Raw genomic sequence first — 17,328 nt, 5'->3', positions numbered from 1 at the left:
AGGACCTAGCTTTCGTTACACGACTGCGGGTAGGAGCTCGTCATCTTCGTCCACAACACTCTGTGACGCGCCTTCGCTTCTGCTGGGTCTCTATTCCCAATGTTGTGCAACAGGGTCATCCTTCAACTTGGTAAAATCGAACAGCCACCGTCAGCGACCCTGCCGTGCTTGACGGATGGTGATGTCCCGAGACGACGAATATTCGAACTGAGGGGTAGCAGATAAGGGCAGCGGTGTGGAGATCAACTCGATGGGCAAGCTGTATCCAGTCGCAGTCCATGAGAAAGCCGGATGTGAATCCTGGTTTCCCCGTCTGCATCTGGGTCCGAAGCACTGGACACGATAGGCCTATCCAACAGTTGTGTGGATCAACAACTTGGTCGTGATGATAATCTTTGTCCATGGGCCCCATGTCGCATTGATACATCGATTCTGACAAGAGCACCAAAGACGGGCCGACGCGAAGCCAGTGGGGATGTCATCTTCCACCATCCCTTCCTAGGCCGATAACAATTGGGGGTTTTCTACTCCTGCTGCCAAGGCGCGTGGGGTCAGTTTATGACCACAGCCGGGCGCAAGAAGACGACAGACGACTCGCTCCCCGAGTGACATGGCCGCATCCGTTGCAAGCTGTTGTGATCCTTATTGCATCGTTCCAAAGCACCGGGTCCGTGGAGGCGGCTTCACACGGGGCGGGACGGTACTTGACAAAGTTTGTTGGTGATTTTTGCGTTACCTACATTTCATCAAGTGTGCCCGGCGGCCAGCATGCAGCACAGCTGACGAAATGGAAACCCAAGCACACGGTGGCATGGCCAGGGACGAAAACCGGGCAAAATGCTGATGGCGGGATGCGGCGGAGAGTTCTCGGTCCCTTAGGCCCGGGGCCGGAACTTCGGATTTCAGGGCCGAGACTGAAACCTGGAACAGGCGTGAGGTCGTCTGCTCCTCCATAATGAACTCGTGGTGTGGTCCGCTGCAGTTGACAGCCCGTCGGTGACCAATGGGAGCAAAGATTCGCTCCCAGGAATGCTGCGAGGGCGCTTGCCTGCAGAGTTCTCACATCAACTGCAACTCTGCGGCCCAAGCTTGCCCCGAACGGGCCCCGCTGCTTTCTCGAAGCTGGACAGGCACTGGGTTTCCGTGAGAAGGACGCGTCACGGGTTTCTCGATAAGAGAAAGAGACTGTCAAGTTTAGACAAGCTGAGTTGTATTGCACTGCCAGCAGGGTCAGATAATGGCTTCATTTCATGACTGTGATGGAGCATCTGCCGGGGTGGGTGACAGCCAAAAGTAGAAAGTCTATCTGTCGAGGACCCTGTAGTGGAAGGCTTGATTGGCGAACTGACAGAGCTAGTTGCGGGACGGGACAACGCCCAGCATTAGCGCAATGCCATGTCATGACAAGCTGAAGGCCCCGATGGGTTTCGGCGTGGAACATCATCTCAGGACCAGGTGTATCTCGTTTTTCGTTTTTCGTATATCTCAGTCTCTGGGAAGCCCTTGAAGGATCCAATGCCTTCCATACTAACCTCGCCCTTTCCCCGCGTTTTCCCACAATGTGGGCGCGTTAACCAGCGGCTGTTTGTGGTGATGGCTGCATAAAGTCGCCTCTGCAGCCAATGGTGGCTCTGCTTAAGCGCGATGGGCGAGAGTTCATCATCTTTCCTGATTTTCGAAACCTTATCTCAACTGGTCGAGTCGCACACTGATAGTAGATAGATCCGAGGGCCCCAAACTCAATAGTTCTCAGGCAGGCGGCTATCATGCGGATTCTTCGAGTTTATCATCTCAGTTGTGAAGAGGTTCAGGTTGGCAAACGCGCTTAAGCGGGCTAGTGTACCCGGCGGGCCGGTAATCGACGAGATTGGCTCCCTTGACGATTGCCGCACCTCAAGCGCCAACCGCCAAAGCTGTGGTGCCCGGGCCACACAGCATCTTTCACTGCCCTGAAGGACGCAGATGGCCGACCGGCCGACCGGCTCTGTGCCACGCTCGGCGAAGGGTTCGAAACAAGCCATGGCTGTTTTTAAAGCCCGTGAGGGAGAAGAGTGAGAAGAGACAAAGCCTCGAGGTAGTGGAAGGCACAAGACGGATTTCTACACAGCGTCTTGGAGAACACTAAAGAGAATCATAGTCAGCAGTGGTGGTTCTGGGATAGCCGAGGAATACGTAAGGTTCTTTCGTGTTGAGCATTTGTCGTGTCTTGGATGCTTGGAGGGTTGTTGTCGTGGCTGGCCCTTGAGCCTTTGGGGGACAAAGATTGGCCAAGATGTTGCATTGGGGTGCAAGCCCAAAGGCGAACGAAACATTGTGGAAACATACGATGGCCCATGCACGATAGTCATCGATTTCCTTCTTCAGAAGGAGTGCTACGATTGGCTCGATGATTCCCCACTCTCTCCTCCAGCCTAAAGCCGGCCTAATCCCGCGGCATCCACCATTGCATCGACGCACGCAAGACAAGATGGCCAATTTCAAAGCAGCATCTTGCACCATCAGTGATGGCGCTTGCATGTGGCTTCTATTCATTCACCCTGTGAGCCATCTCTTCGGCACATTTCTCTCTCTGACCGCTTTTTTACCTCGATGGCATGCCATAAATCTTCTACTACTGCTGCAGCTCGGCAGCGATTGTCGGGCCAGACTTGAAGGTGTGGTTGAGGTGACACAGCCTCTCTCCCAGTACGACAGTCTCAGGGTATGACTGGCACAGCCGTTTCATGGTTTCACAGCCAGTTCTTCCAAGAGGCCATTTTCTCACCACCTTGCGGCTACACATCATCCTCACGGTCCCGTTTCTGGCCGCCATGGGCCGGTAAATGAAATGGAGTGCAAGCGGTGAGCAGAAAGGCACCTTCACGGACTCGAAATTCTACACCATACAGTTCTGCGGGGTAATTCTGTCTAGTCTCGTACAACCACCTCTACCAAACTCCCCACGTCTTGTCCCCGACCCTGTGACGGCTGAACGGTCGATCTCTATGCTCACAATCACCAGTATTTACCGCAACTGGGACTCGGCATTTGTCCAGCACTTCTGACAACACCATCTGATAACTCACCATCACTTTGTCGGATATCATACAGACACACGAAATAGACGCCGGGACAGCCCTAAACTAAGCAGTTGGCTGCTAGCTCGCGGTTATAGCAAGCATCCACGATGAACATATGCCAGGCGGGCGGACGGTTCCTTTTGGCGTCTATGAGCCACCAACAACAAGAAGGGCGGCTGTTTGGATAGGGTGTCCCACATTGGTGGCGCAACAAGGGCTCTGGATTAAGCTCAAGCTCTCTGTCGTCCTCTCCCAGCCAGGGGGTCTACACACCATCTCGGTGGTGATTGTGGTTGTTGTCACGGTACCTACTCCAGCTGCTCGGTAACATGCTGTTACGGTAAATACAGTATTCAAGGGTTGATTCAACACCCATGTCGTGCACCCCACCTTTGGTGACACCTTATTAGCACCCTGCAGCTCTTGTCTCCGCCGCCTTCACAATTGGAGCTCCCGGGGAGACTGGTCTCCTGGCCAAGAACGCGTCCCCCTTGTTCGGGTTCAAGGACCCCTCTCGTCCCCCAAAGCTAGAGCCCTATCGCCGCCTGAGCTCGGGGCTCAATTTTGGGAGTGGTGCTCTCTGCCCGATCAAGCAAACGCTAACAGGTACATTCTCTGCCGTTTCTGCATTAATAATTTGTCCTGGAATTGACTTCCCTGCGTGCTGGATGCATCCGAGACAACGTTCCGTGTCTGCCCTGTCGGGCTCCAAGCTCCATGGATTGCCTCTCTCGGTCCCCGCGGCGCATCCCCACGTTTACTCGTTCTTGAGCCAGTCTGAGCTTGCGGAGCAAGCCGTCTGTCTAGCCATCAATCAGGATGATCTTGGCTACGATACACCCCTCCTTGATGGGCTTGTTCCTGGGCTGCTGCATGGAAGATCGCAGGCCTGGGGAAGAACGCCTTTCGAGACGAGAGATGGGCCATAGCAATGGCGACCAACTCTGGGAATGAGCCTCGTCTATGAGCTGCCAGTGTGTCTTCCGGCTGCTCTCACTAACCGCTCCGTTCGAACAGCAGTGGCTTTGTCGATTTCTGTTTCGGTTGCGATTCCAGTTGGTATGGGCTGTTGCGTGTGTCTGCTTTTGTGAAGACACAGTATATGTCGAACTGTGGACGGGCGGTTAACTGCCCCCATGATTGGGAAAGCCTTGTCACTTTGGTGCGTACTTGTTGTACCTGGGTACCTGCCTGGGGCCACTCCCGCATACGCAGTGCGCAAGTACAAACACGGCGAGGTGTGTGGCACTGCTCAAAGAGTGCCCTCATCATTCACATGGGGTGCTTCCTAGTGTAGCAAAAGCATTCTCGAACTGGGGAATACACACCCCCGACGTTGACCCCCTGGGCCCCACTGGCAAGCTCCGATCTTCCCGTCCTCTCTCTGAATATAGATTCCCGGCATCTCCTCCTTGCCTGTCAGGTCAGCTCCTCTGTCTCAAGCTTCCCCCTTCTCTTCAACGCCGCACTCTGCCCCACGCCTGGGCCGCACTCAGAATTGTCTCCAAGACATTGAGTCCAGCGTATAAGGTGAGATCCCTCCTGCTTGCCCCGGTGTCAGTGACTGTAACATCACTACAATCTCGAGAGAACGCCCTTCACAACCCCGCCATCTTCTTTGGATCTTTGCTTGAACCTGAGGCTGAAATAATGGAACAAGACAGATCGGAAGCCGTCGAATCACCCCTTGTTGAGGATTTTCTCGATTGCCACAAACTTGGCTCGGACTCGGACGAAGCCGTCAACTCCAGCTCCAGCTCCAGCACTCCAAGCGGTTCTCCCAGGAGGTCTTTCAAACGCCTCCGGATCACAGTCGACATGACCAGCGCCCAGTATCTCATGCCAAGTGCGCACCACCATCACGATAACTTGCCCGGTTCTACTGCTTGCACCAGCGGCCCTGCCTCTGTTGTTTACTCGTCACCGGACCTTGACCCCTACAGTGCTGTATGTGGCAGCCAATCTCACGGTATCCACCCTAGGCTAACCAGAACAAAACAGATCTCTGGAGTCTCTTCTTTCAACTACCCAGCCGCTGCAGACTCGACACTCCTCACGCCAGTTTCTGGAGCCGGCAGTCCGCCTTTGCAGCAAAGAGCCACCTCAAAGCCACCGATGAGAAATTACCATTCGCAGTCGGCCATTCCTGGACCACAAGTCCCAACACCCCCAAACTCATCCAAGATGTACTACAGCGGTTACGACGTCAACAACAGCAGCCAGGGATCCTCTCCTATCACAGTCCATCCTGCGGCCACCGAGGGAGGGCATTTTGACATGTACATGGCTCACTCTCCCCCAATGAGCCACCACCCATCCTCTCCCAAATCTGAGGTTCCACCGCCAATCGACCCCTATCTTGGATCCTACAATGTTTCGGCCAACAACGGGGAGATAATACACCAGCCTTTCCAGGAGTACCACGCCTTCAATGTTGACGTGGGGCCGTCGGGACCGTATCTGGGTCAGCCGCCACACATGCACCATCGCATGCCTTCCAACGGCGGACACGCTCCCGTCTTAGCTCAGCCAAACCCATCCCACTTTAGGCCAGACACGACCCCCAGAATTGGAGGCATTGAAGACTTACGTGATCCCTCTGTATTACTCGGCGGCTACCCGTCCCACGCGGCTCTTAGTCCCGGAAGAAGACCCCAGCAGCGCAAGAAGCCGTCACCGGCACGAAAACCAGCTCGCACACCCAAGTCAACACCTCAAATAGGTTCAGAATCAGGCGCGAATGGTCAATTGGATGATGGTGATCAGGACGAGCTCACACTGCGGGACGATGCACCCGATGATGACAAGTATCTCTTCCAGCTCCGGAAAGAGTTCATCTCGGAGAAGGGGAAGGGCATGTGGGAAGAGATGAAGGCCAAGTACTCGGAGAAGCACCAAGGCAACTGGGAAAAGGCGGCTCTTCAGATGAAGGTCTCGCGTGCCGTTGCCAAGTATGGTGTCTGGCCGAAGAGAGAGGTAAGCGCAGTCTGATGTGTAATGTTTGACTCTGTCTTCCTTTGCTAACCAGTGCTTCCAGATCGAGCGACTTATGGAAGCCCACCGATACTACGAGGAAAAGAGATATCAACTTATACTTGCACGCATGAAGGAAAGCGGTGGCTGTCGCGTTTGGGACTGGAAGCCACAGCACATCGAGGCCATGCTTGTCAAGCTTGGTATGGAGGAGCCCACAGTTGATGAGAAGACTGGTACAAGACGGCGCAAGAACAAAGCAGCCCGTCGAAGGGCCACTTCGCAAAACAGCCATCACAACACACATGTCATGGGTGACTGGTCGAACGGGCTCGGTCTCCATCACCCTGCCTTCCAGGGTCATGCTCACCACGTCGCAGCGGCGGCGGCGGCACGACAGGCCTCTTACGACATGATGAGCGACGACGCCAGCACCGCCCCCCAATTTAGCTCGGAACAAGAAAACGACTATCTCGACCAAATCTTTAACAAGACCCCCAAAGTCGAAGACAGCATGAGCCCCGAATCTATGGAGCTTGCTTATGAGGACGACGCCGCATCGCAACACTCGGCAGCCCGCGAGCCGAGTCATCACCGAAGCGAGCGTGTCGCTCGACAGGCCTGCGAACAAATGATGCAGACAAGAGCCACATATGCCCAATAAACAACACTATACCTGTTTTTTTCACACAAGAATGCACATATTCTGTACTTTTATTCGTTCATCTACACGTTTCACAGATCGGCTTTACATTACACACTCACCATTGGGTTCGGCAAAAGAGTGGAGAAATAACTAATGCTCGCGCGTACACAACCCTCAACATTTTCACATATTCAACTTTGTCTTGTTTTGGGCTCAAACACAAAGCCAATTCAGAGTAGCTTTCAATTTTTTGTGTGGTTCGGGAACGGTGGTGGTGGGGGGGCGTGGTGTTTCGGACGGCGTCACCAATATAGGATGGATTCACACTTGGGGGAGGCAAAGCACCGCAGATACGTATAGATACCATTGGTCGGGCAGGCTATTTGTTTTTTTTAGTTTTTTTTTTTTTAGGATATATGAGAAGGCTCTCTCAAAGCTGTATCTCCCGAAACTTTTGTCGCAAATTGACAGAAATTGAACAAAAAACTTGAATATCTCTGATTCTTCTCGCATCTTGCTGTACATTTGCTTCACCTTTCGCTCCCACTCTCGATCTGGGCAGAATCACCGAGAGCGGCTGCCTGTTTTGCATGCGGAGTCGCGCCAATCCGAGAGGAGAGGGGGCTGGGTGTCACTGTGGAGAGGGTTCGTGGTAGCACGGGATGGCTGTGCAACCACCAGTTTCTGCTACAGATTTGTCGTGCAGCATGGGCAGAGATGATGTTTTAATGCGGTCAGACTGAACACCCGGCGCAAGACTGTTTAAGGATCTGACATGTCTTGTGGAATACCAATCAGAGACATTCTTCTGAATGAAGAACCGACACATTATTTCGAGAGGCAGAGAGAGTGACAGACTCCTGATGCTTTCCCCCGCTCTCAGTTGAGAAACCCACCTCTCAATGTCCGTGTCAAACCCCGTAGGGCTGGTGGATCAAGAAATAAGCACCCAAGAATTTCCATTTTGGGACATTGCTCTTAAACTGCAGACACGCATCACCTTTTTGCCAACTTTAGCATCTCCACGGTACGACCGAACGAATGAGAGGAGATAGATATTCTCGCTCGAATAAGTGATGCCTATTCGGTATGATTATCCCCTTTCTCTTGCATTTTCTGTCCCTATCTCTCTCTCTTTCTCTCGCCGCTGACAAAACCCAGCAGTTGTGATCCAGTATAAGTCTCAGACTCTCTATTTAACCCACAAACCGATAACCGACGGGGGCTAAATTGCCCAAACCAGACCCTGCTCGTGGGGCAGAGCACAAGAGCCTCACATACCACGCTACCGGTTTTAAGCAAGTGTCAACGACAAGTTGCGCCCCTAAGCCCACGAACGGTCACAAACGCTACGCTACCAGCCTTGGGGGGACGACTCGTCATCTATCACGTGAGCAACTCATCATGATTTTCTGCAAGCTGGGAGCGGAACCCCACGGGAACTTTTCTAACCGTATCTCCCTCAGCAAGCCACTGTGACTTGCTTAGGCTAGACTTGCTGCTCAGCGGACGGCGGTGAGCTTTCTTTGTCGAAGAGGAAAAGATATCATCATTCCTATTGGTTGTTGTTCTAATTTCCGATGATCGTCGGGGACAAGAAAACAACAACAAACCATTGCCGTTAAATGCATGATGATGCTTAACAGTAAGCAAGTAAGCCCCAGCGGAACGTCAAGCAAAGGAACCCAAGGCTAGCTAAACTTGATTTGAAAAAAAAAAAAAAAAAAAAAAAAAAAAAGAAAAAGAGAAAGGGGAAAATCTTGGGGGTCGCTTTCGAACAGCGAAGAACGAAGCATTTCCCCCTCTGCCGTGCCTAGTGGAGAATTGATTGACAACGACAACGAAATCAGTTGCTGCAAGGTCCTAATGTCTCTGGCGCGCCGGCCCTTTAGCGGCGCGTCGTCGATGAAGTGGCCTGCTTGCTTGCTGCTCTGGTTTTTTTTTTTTTGGGTTTTTACACAGCCCCCTTTTCTTGGAAATTGGCAAGCAAAAACATCGTGTTAAACCCGCGTTGCTACGGGGTGAGCAATATCCATCAGGCGCATTTGACCCAAGCGGACCTTCTACTCGAGGACGAGGTGAGGAAGGCTTTGATCTTTGATATCACACACTGTAACTGTATTGTGGCTTTTCCCCCTTGTTCCTCGAGAAAATAACCCCAAACCCCGGACCATAAAACCATACCTACCCAGGAAAACAAAAGTACTGTGCACCATCACCGGGGGGGGGGGAGATTGGGGGCTGGTTCTTGGGTGGTGGTTTCTGTAACGTTGCCAAAAAAAAAAAAAAACACGGCCTGGTATCATAGTGTACTAAAAAACCGTATTTCAAACTAATACAACTCCCCCTCGCCGCCAAGTTAACGCTATCGTCACTGGCGTTACCCACCGTGGACAGTGTGTTTTAGCGCCGGGCGGGTGGGCGGATCACCGCCGAGTCGGCGGGGTCCGCCCCTCAAGCCCAACGCGGGGGTTTCCTTGGCTAGGTCACACCCCGGGATCCGGATTACGGTCCGGATTACGGACTTTCCCACACCAAGTGGGAACGGGGAGGGGGGGAAGGAAGGAAGCCCGGACCTCACCTTAAAGAGCTAAAACAACTCCCCCTGACATGCACTAGAAACATGAATCGGGGGAACTGTGTTGCATACAGGTTACGACACGAGATTTACGAGGTGATAGTTTCCTTGGGGAGAGTTGTAGTGCTAGGGTCAGAAAAGGGAAAGAGGCTCGTCGCTCTATTAAAAAGCATGTGAAGTGTGATTTTTGGTTTTTGTTTTCGGGAGATGGGCGGGGAATGGGACCGAAAGTTATCGGGGTTTTTGTTGTTGCTGTCGTTATCATCAATGTTGTTGCCAGCATCCTGCATCGATCTCGATGAGGCCCAGCCATTTTCTTTGGCGAAGCAGATGCAACTGTGTGTGAGAGAGAGACACACACAGTCAGGCGTTTCGGTATCGCCTATTTTTTTCTTGGGAGGAGCAAAGTTCACAGCCCCAAGGGAGTTTTGCGCCGCAAAGAAGGACCGAAGGCTAGGCGGGCGGTCCTTTTGTCTGGGATCTTGCGAGGCACACGTTGGAGAGTAGAGAGGCTGTAACAACATATCACACAGTCTCTGAAGACTTTTGCCGAAAGGCGTTGAGAAAGATGCTGGTTGACAACACCATGAAACGAAAAAAACAGGACGATGTGGATTTCATGACGGATACGGCGCCATGTTGCGGCCTGCCTGTTCACCAAGTTCTCGAATCTTTCAACTCGGAAACATGGTCGGAAACAAGACAGAGATCCGAGAGCCGCATGTGCATCTCTTTCCTCGGATATGGATGCTTCCTGAGCAAGAAATTGGAGATCGCGAATTGACAAATCATCCGGTATCATTGTGGCTCCGAACCTCGAGATCAGTGTCAGCTTTGACAACGACCTCGGAGGTGAAGTGATGAAGATGAAGGACATCACGTGTCGGGTCCCATGACCACCTCCGTCTGCACCCCACACCGAAGCTATGGGTGTGTGAGGTGTGTTTGTTCTTTCTGTTGGTAAAATACCGAAAAAAAAAAAAAAACACCAACAAGTCTCAGTTCATGAGACAGCAGCCAACAAACACTCTCCCGTCATTCCAACGGACGGGTTTGCGGGAACAAAGCTTGTTGTGAGATGTTCGTTACACAAAAAGTGCGGAAAAAGCTGGGGGATCGGACCATGTCGCAAACACAGTGAGAAAGCAGTAAGCCACCAACGGCCAAAAAGTCATCCCAACAGTGTGGAATGGAATCCCGAGATGCGGGTTGCCGTTGCAGGTGGAGAGCGGGAATGCAAGAGTGCGAGCAACAAGTCCGATGTGAAACAAGCGCCGTGAGATGTGTTGGTGGAGGTTTCTGTCAGTTGTGATCTGTAACAAAAAGAACATTTGGAGTTGGTTGGACAAACTAACGCTTAGATATGAAATGAATTAAACGATACACAGTGTAGGAAATCAGTTATCGTACAGCCTGTAACGGGACAGAGATAGAGAAAAGGGAGCATGATGATTCATCATGGGATGCAAACTCCATTGGGTTTCTACTGTCGATGAGCGGGTCAAGTATACCAGACCAGTGTGTTGATATTTCCAGTCCTTTGCATATGGACTGCATGTCGATATCATGCTAGTACGGACCTCGACAACGAACCTCACGCCTCGCATCCTACATGCCGGGAAACAAAGCTGGTGATTCAAACAATCTCTTCCCGAGGGGGGGCTTATACCTCTGGGAAAGTGGAGCCTCTCTTCGCTACCTGCCCGTGGTTGATTTCAGGTTCAGTTGGGAGCCCAGTCCAAGGGAAAGAGCGGGCTGATGAACCCCGTCTGCGCTGCTGGGAAGGCGAGAACGGAGTACCTACTGTGAAGACAGGAGCCCAACTGCCGCCATGGAGCCTCGCGGACACGTGCCTCGACCCACGGCAGATACAGGCAGCGCGAGGTAAAAAGGGGAGTAAGCCTTTAAAAGTCTAACGGCGGGACAGGAATTACACTTGCCGCCTCTGATCACTCTCATCTGATTCCTTCTGTCTCTTCCTGCTCCACCTCGACAGGAGATGCTTGCTCTTGTTGGCCCTTGCCGTATATTTCTTGAAAATAGGTAGATAACAGCAACTGGTCAAAACTCCGTTTTTTCGACGTAAAGCAAGTTGGAGTCAAGCTTTCTTTTGCTAATGCCTGACGAGTAACTTACCGTCTACTCTTGCCAACTTGAGAGTTTGCGCACCTACCAGCGAATTCATACTTGTTTCAAACTGACAACTGCACGTAGGTGATGGGCAATCAGATGCCAGTTCCGAATAGGATACTGATTCAGCATCCGCAGTGATACCTGTCTGCATAACCCTCTCCGTTTGGGTGCACATGTATAGAGTTCAAACGCGGAGGCAGTTTAAGTTTCTCACACATTGAACGCTCCTGTTCCACAACCGATAACACCCGGGCGAACCCCATCGACAATAGCTATCTCGAGGATTACATACCCACTCACGCGGTTTTGAGTGCAATGGGGCCGAAGGACTCTGACCAGCATGAGATAACGGCAACTACCGAGCAACCTCCCCCCCAAAAAAAAAAAAAAAAAAAAAAAAAAAAAACTAAAAACTAAAAAGAACCCGAGCCTAATTCCGAAATCATTAGGCGCCTGAACCACTTTCTGAACTGCTGATCATGGAGCCCGTACCGCTCCCCATCCATCTGTGCAATCACCCTCTTCCAATCGTAGGTAGGTACTCGGAGTTAGCTGAGATAGCTCCTTTCGACCACCCACAAGCCGCTGTGCCGCATGCCGACAATACTGAATCGAGACGAGACAGCCGGACGTCGGGTAACTCGGGTATTTTCACACAGCTCAATCTACCAATATTAGAGCATTGACCTCAGTGAATCCTTCTCGTCTGTACAATGTGCACATGGCACAAATTACTAAGGAGAAAGCGGGACATCTCACACGGCCGCCGAACGACGGACAAACGGATTCATCCGCGAAAAGCTGAACCTGGACTGATATGCATGGGCGTGGACGGCTCGAGATCATCCGTCCGCGATAGCGTGGTGTGATAGGCCTGGACTGGACTTTGTGCTCTTCAAAATCCGCCACTCTGGTTGCTGGAACAAGCCACGCTGCTAGCTGCCTTGAACAATTCTCGCAAGTCCATACCAGGTGCAGGTGATGCCTCGGCGGCTTGTATCTTGAGTTCTGCCGAGGATTGGTCACCATGTTTTCAGCAGTTGGGGGCGAGGACTGGTCAGAACTTTGAAAGCAACGATCACTGTTCGGGACAGCGGCTTGCCTGTCGCAGGTCCGGTCCACGTGGTGGTGAGGTATTCTTACCCGTTTGCCACTTTGACAGAACAGAGTCATCCCACACATAACTTCGTCAGTTGGGGAACGTAAACACAAAGAAGGTGAAGATAACGAACTGGAGATCGGCGGCTGATGTGGTTGGGATAGGTGTGTGGGTGTGTGCATACAGCTTGGTAGAAGGCAAAGAAACGAGCTGCAGCAAAGTAACAAAAGTTGTTACAAGTCACTGAGACTTGAAATACTTGAGAGGGCTGGCGGCTGTTCATTCCAGTGGGTAAACCGTCGACCAACGGCCGCGAACTCCGAGAGGGTGCACTGTGTACAACGAAGGATTAGTCCCGACTATTAGAGTAACCACCTATATTTTCTTGACCATAGAGACTCGATGGTCGCCTCACTTAAGAGAGCCTTTCGATCTATCTCATAATAGCTGGCTCGTTCCCAGCGTTGCGTTTGTACGACAGCCGAACCTCGCTTCTTCATGGTGATGTGGCTGGCGGCTTGGTGGATTGACAATCTTGACATTTCGGTCAAAGTTTATGTTGAAACTATAACCACGAGAGCCTTAGTAGTGTCAACTCATCCAAAGTCCCATGAGAGCTTCGGTTGTGGATTTGCTCTGTGGGCGCTCGTTGTCACGCACACGGGCACCTTGATGGCCTGGTTTACGTAATCCATCTCATCAGTGAATTGCCAAGTCTCGAGAGCAAGGAAAAGCGGGTCCTTCCAGAAGGACAGCAACGCCTTCCTTGACACCACAGCAGCAATGGCTGACGCCAAGCCTCCAACAGCTGGAAATCGCGAACCTTGAAAGCTGTCCAGGTGGCATTATTGGTGACGGCACGATCGCAACGACACGACACTTGGACAGTAACCCCATGTGGTCACCCGGGCTTTACTTTGTATGATGCCCTTTCGGCATGGACCACGACCATCGCGATTTGCTTAGCGATGGCGGCTCCCGATCCGACGCAACCCGAATTCCCATTGACGCATCTGCCCGCGCCCCGATGCCCCCCGAGAGTACCATGACATTCACACGGCCGATTCTCCGCCCAATACCATGGATAGGGTGGAATATGCTACTATGGTGTCTTGTGGCGGTGATGCTGGCCCCTGGCCACGTCGGGGTTGCGGCCATGTCAGCGGACAGGATAAAGGAGTTACGCCAGGAGACCGTTGACATGTTTTACCATGGCTTTGATAATTATATGGATATTGCCTTCCCCGAGGACGAGGTATGCATGCATATTTGCGCCACCATTGATTACTTTGTAACTTTATCATAGCTAACATCTAACCACCCAAGCTCCGTCCAGTATCATGTGTCCCACTGACCCGCGATGCGAAAAACCCACGAAATGTCGAGCTCAATGACGTGCTGGGCAACTACTCACTCACGCTAATAGACAGCCTCTCAACCTTGGCTATCTTGGCTTCTGCGCCACCAGATGAACGAGGCACTGGGCCGAAAGCCCTTGCAGATTTCCAGCATGGGGTAGCCGCCTTGGTCGAACAGTACGGAGATGGAAGCCCTGGACCTTCAGGAGTAGGCCAGCGTGGTCGTGGCTTCGATGTCGACAGCAAGGTCCAAGTCTTTGAGACGGTGATTCGAGGCCTTGGTGGGCTTCTCAGTGCCCATTTGTTTGCCGTGGGCGCGCTGCCGATAACCGGATACAAACCTCGCCATATCGAGACGGATGACCCCTTATATTCGCAACCAATCGTTTGGCCAAACGGGTTCAAGTACGATGGGCAAATTTTGAGATTAGCACTGGATCTGGGACAGAGGCTCTTGCCGGCCTTTTACACCAAGACGGGAATGCCATACCCGCGTGTCAACCTCCGTCATGGCATCCCCTTTTATACCAACTCACCCATGCATGAGAATGCACCCATGAACCCACCAGAAGGCCCACTGGAGATAACGGAAACGTGTAGCGCTGGCGCGGGGTCACTGGTGCTCGAGTTTACAGTTCTGAGTCGTCTGACCGGCGACCCGCGATTCGAGCAACTTGCAAAACGTGCCTTCTGGGCTGTCTGGTACAGAAAAAGCCAGATAGGACTTATAGGGGCTGGTGTGGATGCCGAGCAAGGCCACTGGATCGGAGCTTATGCCGTCATTGGTGCGGGCGCTGACAGCTTTTTCGAGTATGCTTTGAAGTCACATATTCTACTCTCTGGACATGAGCCCCCTAACCGGACGGCTCCTGCACGCAAACACAGGGGCGGCATCGACAGTGACAACTGGTTGGATCCCAACGCTCTTTTCCCTCCCCTAAACGATGCCGAAAACTCGGCCGATTCGTTTTTGGAAGCATGGCATCTTGCACACGCAGCCATCAAGCGCCATCTTTACAATGAAAAAGACCACCCCCACTATGACAACGTTAACCTTTGGACAGGATCTTTAGTATCCAATTGGGTTGACAGCCTGGGCGCGTATTACTCGGGGCTCCTTGTCCTCGCTGGTGAGGTTGAGGAAGCCATTGAGACAAACCTCTTATACACCGCCATATGGACGAGGTATGCTGCGCTTCCTGAGCGGTACTCACTTCGTGACAAGACAGTTGAGGGTGGACTCGGCTGGTGGCCACTGCGGCCAGAGTTCATCGAGTCGACATACCACATATATCGCGCCACCAAAGACCCCTGGTATCTGTACGTTGGTGAGATGGTGTTGCGGGATATCACGAGACGTTGCTGGACCCCTTGCGGCTGGGCAGGCCTGCAAAACGTTTTGGATGGCGAAAAGAGCGACCGCATGGAAAGCTTTTTCCTCGGAGAGACCGCCAAATACATGTACTTGCTCTTTGACGACGAACACCCGCTAAACTCTTTGGATGCCCCTTATGTTTTCACAACCGAGGGACACCCACTCATTATTCCCAAGGCTCCGCCAAAAGATGGTCCTCGCCGACGACGGTCACCTCGCAAATACTTGACTGTCTATCCTAACGAGGAGTACACAAACACATGCCCGCCACGGCCCCAAACCACGCCATTATCAGGGTCGGTCGTTGCAGCAAGAGATGACATTTACCACGCCGCGCGCTTGTTGGATCTTCACCAGCTTTCCCCAACTTCCGCCTACGCTATCGATGCAGGGCAAATGTCTGGTCAACACATGGCTCGCTCAAACTACACGCTTTATCCGTGGACACTCCCTGCAGAGCTTATGCCTGACAATGGCACCTGCGCCAAACTGTACCAGCCAGAGGAGGTGACCCTGGAATTCGCCTCGAACGCGCAGCAGGCTGTTGGAGGCAGCTCCTTCAACTTTCTACTGGGCAGTCAGAATCTGGAAAGATTAAGTGCGGATCGTATCCGTGTTTCCAGCCTATCGGGACTCAAGATGTCAATGCGTCTGGAGGATAGTGGTACTGGTGAGCGTGAGTGGCGGGTCAGCAAAGTTAATGGCGTTTTGCTGGGCAAGGACGAATCCATCATCTTTGACCGGGCCATACTGGGCGAGATCCAAGATCCAAGATTCTCGCTGATCAAGGACCCCGTTCTCGCCAAACTCCAACAGTTACATCAAATCAACCTGCTTGATGATGAGCCCGCGGCTAGTGACGATGGGAGCAAAGCTAGCCAACAACCACTGTCTCAAACAGAAGACACCCATGAAGAAGAAGACCTCGAAGAGCTCGACGCAGACCTCCTACAAGACCTTCTCGCCAAGGCCGAGCTTCCCCCCGTTGCCTCTCCCCGGGTCTCTGTTCCAGCTTTTGGCTCCATGGTCAAAGCACTCTTCAACCAAATTGCTGCCTCATTGGACCTCCAGCTCCCAGACGCCACCTCCATCCCGGGGCTTAGGTCGTCCACCCCCAAAAAGGCCCTGCCCTACAACCTGGTGATAAACCGAACAGCAGTCACCCCCACAGGGCTGGGCGCCGCCCCTCTACCAGCGCACATCATCCCACCCCGCGCGCCTCGCATCCCCGAGTTTGGACCCGTCCCGATAGAGCACTTCCCCTGGTCGACGATTTACGCGGCCGGCACTGCCTGCGACGCCGTCCTCCCCGACTCTGCCCCGCGAGACCACCAGGTCATCGTCATCCGCAGGGGCGGGTGCAACTTTTCGACCAAGCTGGCCAACATTCCCGCATTTTCGCCCTCGTTCAGGTCACTGCAGCTGGTGGTGATTGTGTCGGATGATGACGGGGCCGAGTCGTCGTCGGCGGCGCATCTGAGGGAGCAAGCGGGGTTGATCAGGCCGTTGCTGGATGAGGTTCAGGTGACGCCTGCTGGGTTTGCGAGGAGGCACCCGATTCCGATGGTGATGGTTGGTGGGGGGGATGTTGGGTATGAGCAGCTTGGGGCTGCGAAGAGGATGGGGTTGGCGAGGAGGTGGTTTGTGGAGAGCTCGGGGTTCAGGGTCAGGAATGTGATTGTTGATGAGGGGGATAATGATGAGGTTGATTAGGAGTTTAGGTGTAGGTGGGGGGTTAGGGTTAGGGAGATATGATTGATGGGTGGGAGTGGGTGGTGTGAATTTTTAAGGTATGGAGTTTTGTATATATGGATTCTTTTGGTGAGCGGTAATTGTGTTTGGGTTGATGTGAGGTTAGATGATGGTGGTTAGAAGTGTTTATTTTTTGCATTTACCGTTGGATGTATACGAGTAGTATGTTTTTCCATCCCATCTTTAGAGGCCGCTGCATGCTGCCCTTGCACTTTATGCTGGGCCGTTGCCATAGTCGACATTGGATTTACCCACTATTTGTGCAGTCAATCAATCTAGACTGGTTGTTACATCTCGAGGGTAGGACTGAGAACCTTGATGTTCGGGTGTATGTGCGAACTTGCCCTCTGATGAT

The 17,328-nt window shown here is 52.6% G+C and overlaps 4 protein-coding genes across 4 annotated transcripts; 3 read left to right on the top strand and 1 right to left on the bottom strand.

Annotated features, from left to right (window-relative positions):
• Positions 1–3,388: 3,388 nt before the first annotated feature.
• On the top strand, positions 3,389–3,988 carry QC762_0000710 (uncharacterized protein; the record flags this gene model as incomplete). The annotated part of the gene is made up of 2 exons (XM_062882737.1): positions 3,389–3,399; positions 3,739–3,988. 2 exons carry the CDS (start codon positions 3,389–3,391, stop codon positions 3,986–3,988), a joined length of 261 nt encoding a protein of 86 aa, XP_062747618.1.
• An 889-nt stretch (positions 3,989–4,877) lies between these two features.
• Positions 4,878–7,177, top strand: QC762_103420 (uncharacterized protein; the record flags this gene model as incomplete). Its single annotated transcript, XM_062884726.1, has 3 exons — positions 4,878–5,006; positions 5,061–6,035; positions 6,097–7,177. The coding sequence occupies 3 exons, from the start codon at positions 4,878–4,880 to the stop codon at positions 6,694–6,696; spliced, it is 1,704 nt and encodes a 567-aa protein (XP_062747617.1). The 3' UTR covers positions 6,697–7,177.
• A 4,637-nt stretch (positions 7,178–11,814) lies between these two features.
• On the bottom strand, positions 11,815–12,946 carry QC762_103417 (uncharacterized protein). Its single transcript, XM_062884725.1, has 2 exons — positions 12,533–12,946; positions 11,815–12,397 (listed from the first exon to the last, which is right to left on the bottom strand). Exons 1-2 carry the CDS (start codon positions 12,668–12,670, stop codon positions 12,050–12,052), a joined length of 486 nt encoding a protein of 161 aa, XP_062747616.1. The 5' UTR covers positions 12,671–12,946; the 3' UTR covers positions 11,815–12,049.
• A 1-nt stretch (position 12,947) lies between these two features.
• Positions 12,948–17,312, top strand: QC762_103410 (uncharacterized protein). Its single transcript, XM_062884724.1, has 2 exons — positions 12,948–13,743; positions 13,815–17,312. Exons 1-2 carry the CDS (start codon positions 13,426–13,428, stop codon positions 16,932–16,934), a joined length of 3,438 nt encoding a protein of 1,145 aa, XP_062747615.1. The 5' UTR covers positions 12,948–13,425; the 3' UTR covers positions 16,935–17,312.
• Positions 17,313–17,328: the final 16 nt, after the last annotated feature.

The sequence above is a fragment of the Podospora pseudocomata genome (assembly GCF_035222375.1).
Source record: "Podospora pseudocomata strain CBS 415.72m chromosome 1 map unlocalized CBS415.72m_1, whole genome shotgun sequence".
Taxonomy (NCBI): Eukaryota; Fungi; Ascomycota; class Sordariomycetes; order Sordariales; family Podosporaceae; genus Podospora; species Podospora pseudocomata.
This window is presented reverse-complemented; position numbering and strand designations above follow the sequence as displayed.

What these genes read in the sequence shown, in the direction of transcription:
- QC762_103417 (XM_062884725.1), bottom strand. Translation starts at nt 12,670, where the DNA reads ATGCACACACCCACACACCTATCCCAACCACATCAGCCGCCGATCTCC. An exon ending in TCTGTCAAAGTGGCAAACGG is followed by an intron (nt 12,398 to 12,532) that starts GTAAGAATACCT and finishes AATCCTCGGCAG; the next exon opens with AACTCAAGATACAAGCCGCC.
- QC762_103410 (XM_062884724.1), top strand. Translation starts at nt 13,426, where the DNA reads ATGGACCACGACCATCGCGATTTGCTTAGCGATGGCGGCTCCCGATCC. An exon ending in TTGCCTTCCCCGAGGACGAG is followed by an intron (nt 13,744 to 13,814) that starts GTATGCATGCAT and finishes TAACCACCCAAG; the next exon opens with CTCCGTCCAGTATCATGTGT.